Source organism: Oncorhynchus nerka, linkage group LG18 (genome assembly GCF_034236695.1).
Source record: "Oncorhynchus nerka isolate Pitt River linkage group LG18, Oner_Uvic_2.0, whole genome shotgun sequence".
Classification (NCBI taxonomy): domain Eukaryota; kingdom Metazoa; phylum Chordata; class Actinopteri; order Salmoniformes; family Salmonidae; genus Oncorhynchus; species Oncorhynchus nerka.
In genome coordinates, this window is record NC_088413.1 from 77,371,784 (window position 1) to 77,377,450 (window position 5,667).

Consider the following 5,667-nt stretch of genomic DNA (forward strand, 5'->3'; position numbering starts at 1 on the left):
TTGCAGCAACGACCTGGGGAATAGTTACAGGGGAGAGGAGGGGGATTAATGAGCCAATTGTAAACTGGGGATTATTAGGTGACCGTGATGGTTTGAGGGTCAGATTGGGAATTTAGCCAGGACACCGGGGTTAGCGATGATGCTAATATTAACCGTCTGCTGATAGATCGGAAGGCTTTACCGAAAAGAAAAAACAACTTCACAATTAAATGTGAACTACAATGCAGCCTCTGCCTACCTGGCAGAATGATCTCATGATTATGTACATCAATGCAGTAGCCATTTTGTTTCATAAACTCTGCATCACATGAGCGCTACAGAAACACCGCTAACCAAACAAAGGTCTCTCGTTTCTTAGATTTTTCCCAGACCTCAAAAGTGGTTTTAAGCTTTGTTGTGGCACTTAGAACATCACATGTTATTTTATTTAAAAATGTGTGATTTTGAGAGAACTATTGAAAAATTAAACGAAATTTGGGACACAAAATCAAGCGAAGGAGAATGCAGATTTTTATAGGGAGCTAAGAATGTTCTCCACAGGCTGGACAGACCAGATCACACAGATTTAAAGTTTAAACAGTAAAACCAGGGTCATGTTCAGTTGGGTACAACGTAACAAAAACAATTATTAGAACTTATTGGACACTGTTCGGCTAGTATCTCAGTGCTCCATGGACCTTTTAAATACATGTATCAACAGCATGTGTGCAGAGTGTTTTCATTTGAGTTGGGCTCCTGTGGGTGGTGGGAGGGTTTCTCGGGGTCTGTGTCTCCCAGGAACGGACAGGCCTTGTCAGCTGGGGTGTCCACTGAGCGCCTGTCAGGAAATACACATCTCAGCTGGAGAGACGGTAACATGTGTCTCTATTGAACATATTTCTTGGTCCAGGACTCTGAGTAGCAGGTCACAATACCCGCTGGACACAAATTGGTTAAATCATGTTGTTTCCACATAAAACAAAATGATGCAATGTAATGAGGATGAATCAATGTGGAAAACTAATCGAATTTGCAAAAAAAGTAAAACGTTAAAAAAAATATATATATTGGACATTTAAACCCGAAATGACGGAATTCTCATTTAGTTTGATTTCACGTTAAGTTGACAACTCAATTAAATGTAAATACAAATTTGATGTTTAACTGGCGTCTGTGCCCAGCTGGTAGGGACTGAAACAGGTCATTACACATGGTAGAAGGGAAGGGGGGGAGGAGTGGGACGAGAGAGGTAGGGGGAGAGAGGGGGGTAAATAGTTAACCTAAAATAAGAAGTTATGTAACACTGAGATATACACACACTGACAGACACACCAGCTTTCTGAACTCTTGAGTATAGGTCATAGCATTTCATGCCAGCTGCTGTTGGCAAACTGAAGAGAGAGAGAGACCACTTCAAGGGTGTAACACTCACACTCAAACACATACCATTTAGCTCCACAGTAGCAAGCAAGGTATGTGTAAGGCTACATGTTTTTGTGTTAGTGTGTGCACAACTTGTGCATTTGGGTGTGTGTGTGTGTGTCAAAGGTCTCTTACCTTGTGGAGCATGATGACCAGGCTAATGGGAGGTGTAGCCTGGGTTGTCTGTCACAGTCCTCCAGTGAATCAGGGAGCAGCACACCGCTGGTCTCCGGTAGCAACAGACACAGTCCCGCCCCGACAATGGGGCCACTCCCATAAAGAATCATAGCGGCCAATGGGATGGTTTCTCCTCTAGGACTGACCACCGCATTGAGGATACACCCCACTCTGTAACACAGACACACCAAGCCCACACACTTCTGTCTGAAACAGACACACACACACACCACACAGTCAAGATACAGCGTGCCCATACAACTCAAACATACACATATTGCACAAACAGAGATATACACACACATCAGGTATTACTCAAGCATGGAGATAAGATGACCTTTGACCCAGGCGAGTGTGTGAGGTCAATAGATAAGTGCTGTGTGTCTGCTGGGTTGAGATAGGGACTAGTCCTGTCAGGGGTCAGACACACACACACACACTCCCCGTACCTGATGAGTGTAGGGAAGAGCTCGATGCCGTAGAGTAAAGACACAAACACACTGGTCTGCATACACAGCTTCCCCACTAGGGCCAGAGCCATCACCAACCCTGGGACAGCTACACACACACACACAGTGTTGGATCACTGGAGGTTGTGTCGATGTGTTTGTTGTGTGTGTGCGTGTGTGTGCCTGTGCGTGTGTTTACCGTAGAAGCGTGATGCGAGCAGGGACAGCAGGCAGAAGGAGCCACTGAGGAGCAGGGACAGCATGCTGATTGGGCGTCTGCCACAGCGGGCCAATAGGAATGGGACGAGCAAGCAGGGTGCCTCTGATAGGCCGCTGAAGAACTGAGCCAGGAAGACATCCACACCGAAACGCCCGACATTCAGACAGATACCGTAGTACGTCAGGGCTGATGTTAGCCTAACACACACGCATACACAGTGGGGAGAGACAGCATCAGACACAGTGGGAGAGACAGCATCAGAGACAGTGGGGAGAGACAGCATCAGACACAGTGGGGAGAGACAGCATCATACACAGTGGGGAGAGACAGCATCATACACAGTGGGGAGAGACAGCATCATACACAGGGCGGAGAGACAGCATCAGACACAGTGGGGAGAGACAGCATCATACACAGTGGGGAGAAACAGCATCAGACACAGTGGGGAGAGACAGCATCATACACAGTGGGGAGAGACAGCATCAGAGACAGTGGGGAGAGACAGCATCATTCACAGTGGGGAGAGACAGCATCAGAAACAGCATCATTCACAGGGCGGAGAGACAGCATCATTCACAGTGGGGAGAGACAGCATCAGACACAGTGGGGAGAGACAGCATCAGACACAGGGCGGAGAGACAGCATCAGACACAGTGGGGAGAGACAGCATCAGACACAGTGGGGAGAGACAGCATCATTCACAGGGCGGAGAGACAGCATCAGAGACAGCATCAGACACAGGGCGGAGAGACGGAATCAGAGACAGCATCAGACACAGTGGGGAGAGACAGCATCATTCACAGGGCGGAGAGACAGCATCATTCACAAGGCGGAGAGACAGCATCATTCACAGGGCGGAGAGACAGCATCAGACACAGTGGGGAGAGACAGCATCAGACACAGGGCGGAGAGACGGAATCAGAGACAGTGGGGAGAGACAGCATCATTCACAGGGCGGAGAGACAGCATCATTCACAAGGCGGAGAGACAGCATCATTCACAGGGCGGAGAGACAGCATCAGAAACAGCATCATTCACAGGGCGGAGAGACAGCATCATACACAGGGCGGAGAGACAGCATCAGAAACAGCATCATTCACAGGGCGGAGAGACAGCATCATTCACAGGGCGGAGAGACAGCATCATTCACAGGGAGGAGAGACAGCATCATACACAGTGGGGAGAGACAGCATCAGACACAGTGGGGAGAGACAGCATCATACACAGTGGGGAGAGACAGCATCATACACAGTGGGGAGAGACAGCATCAGACACAGTGGGGAGAGACAGCATCAGACACAGTGGGGAGAGACAGCATCATCAGATAGCATCACAGTGGGGAGAGACAGCATCAGACACAGTGGGGAGAGACAGCATCAGACACAGTGGGGAGAGACAGCATCAGACACAGTGGGAGAGAGACAGCATCATTCAGGGCAGAGGGACACAGTGGGGGAGAGACAGCATCAGACACAGTGGGGAGAGACAGCATCATTCACAGTGGGGAGAGACACACAGACACAGTGGGGAGAGACAGCATCAGACACAGTCAGAGACAGCATCATTCACAGGGCAGAGAGACAGCATCAGACACAGTGGGGAGAGACAGCATCATTCACAGTGGGGAGAGACAGCATCAGACACAGTGGGGAGAGACAGCATCATACACAGTGGGGAGAGACAGCATCATACACAGTGGGGAGAGACAGCATCAGACACAGTGGGGAGAGACAGCATCAGACACAGTGGGGAGAGAGACAGCATCAGACACAGGGCGGAGAGACAGCATCATACACAGTGGGGAGAGACAGCATCAGAGACAGCATCATACACAGTGGGGAGACACAGCATCAGAGACAGCATAATACACAGTGGGGAGAGACGGCATCATACACAGTGGGGAGAGACAGCATCATACACAGTGGGGAGAGACAGCATCATACACAGTGGGGAGAGACAGCATCATACACAGTGGGGAGAGACAGCATCAGACACAGTGGGGAGAGACAGCATCAGACACAGTGGGGAAAGACAGCATCATTCACAGTGGGGAGAGACAGCATCAGACACAGTGGGGAGAGACAGCATCATTCACAGTGGGGAGAGACAGCATCAGACACAGTGGGGAGAGACAGCATCAGACACAGTGGGGAGAGACAGCATCATTCACAGGGCAGAGAGACAGCATCAGACACAGTGGGGAGAGACAGCATCATTCACAGTGGGGAGAGACAGCATCAGACACCGTGGGGAGAGACAGCATCAGACACAGTGGGGAGAGACAGCATCAGAGACAGCATCAGACACAGTGGGGAGAGACAGCATCATACACAGAGTACAGCGGTAGAACCTGACAACCTCTCTTTTTTTCTACACACTTTCAGTGAGCTACAAAAGTGACACATGTTGTTTTATCTCTGTGCTCCAGCACTTTGGATTTTAAATTATACTATGAGGTTAAAGTCCACTGACAGCTTTAATTTGAGGGTATTTTCATCGTGATTGTTGTGCTAGGAATATGGGACCAAATACTAAACTTTGGACACTTTTTAATACACAGAAGTGAATTCGTCCCAATACTTTCCATCTCCTATGGAAATGGAAGGACTGTGTACAAAAAGTGCTGTAATTTCTAAACAGTTCACCCAATATGCATGAAAATACCTTTAAATTAAAGCTGACAGTCTGCACTTTAACATCAGTCATTGTATCATTTCAAATCCAAAGCAGTGGGCCACTCTTCAATTTCACCTGGGCTAGCGCAGGTGATACACCTTCCCACTAACGAGATGGACAACCCAGCACAGGTGATACACCTTCCCACTAACAAGATGGATAACCCGGCACAGGTGATACACCTTCCCACTAACGAGATGGACAACCCAGCACAGGTGATACACCTTCCCACTAATGAGATGGACAACCCGGCACAGGTGTAACACCTTCCCACTAACGAGATGGACAACCCAGCACAGGTTATACACCTTCTCACTAACGAGATGGACAACCCAGCACAGGTGATACACCTTCCCACTAACGAGGTGGACAACCCAGCACAGGTGATACACCTTCCCACTAATGAGATGGACAACCCGGCACAGGTGTAACACCTTCCCACTAACGAGATGGACAAGCCGGCACAGGTGTAACACCTTCCCACTAACGAGATGGACAACCCAGCACAGGTTATACACCTTCTCACTAACGAGATGGACAACCCAGCACAGGTGTAACACCTTCCCACTAACGAGATGGACAACCCAGCACAGGTGTAACACCTTCCCACTAACGAGATGGACAACCCAGCACAGGTTATACACCTTCTCACTAACGAGATGGACAACCCAGCACAGGTGATACACCTTCCCACTAACGAGATGGACAACCCGGCACAGGTGTAACACCTTCCCACTAACGAGA

At 49.0% G+C, this 5,667-nt stretch overlaps 1 protein-coding gene across 2 annotated transcripts in view; it reads right to left on the minus strand.

The window, feature by feature from the left end:
• Positions 1–487: 487 nt before the first annotated feature.
• Positions 488–5,667, minus strand: part of si:dkey-190l8.2 — a 19,855-nt gene continuing 14,675 nt past the window's right edge. Inside the window, exons 7-10 of one of the 2 annotated variants that reach the window (XM_029688583.2) lie at positions 2,227–2,444; positions 2,028–2,136; positions 1,537–1,785; positions 488–817 (exon numbers count right to left, since the gene is read on the minus strand). In XM_029688583.2, coding sequence (XP_029544443.1) covers positions 694–817; positions 1,537–1,785; positions 2,028–2,136; positions 2,227–2,444 — 700 coding nt within the window. In that variant the 3' untranslated portion in view covers positions 488–693. The other variant, XM_029688584.2, reaches the window with a different exon arrangement.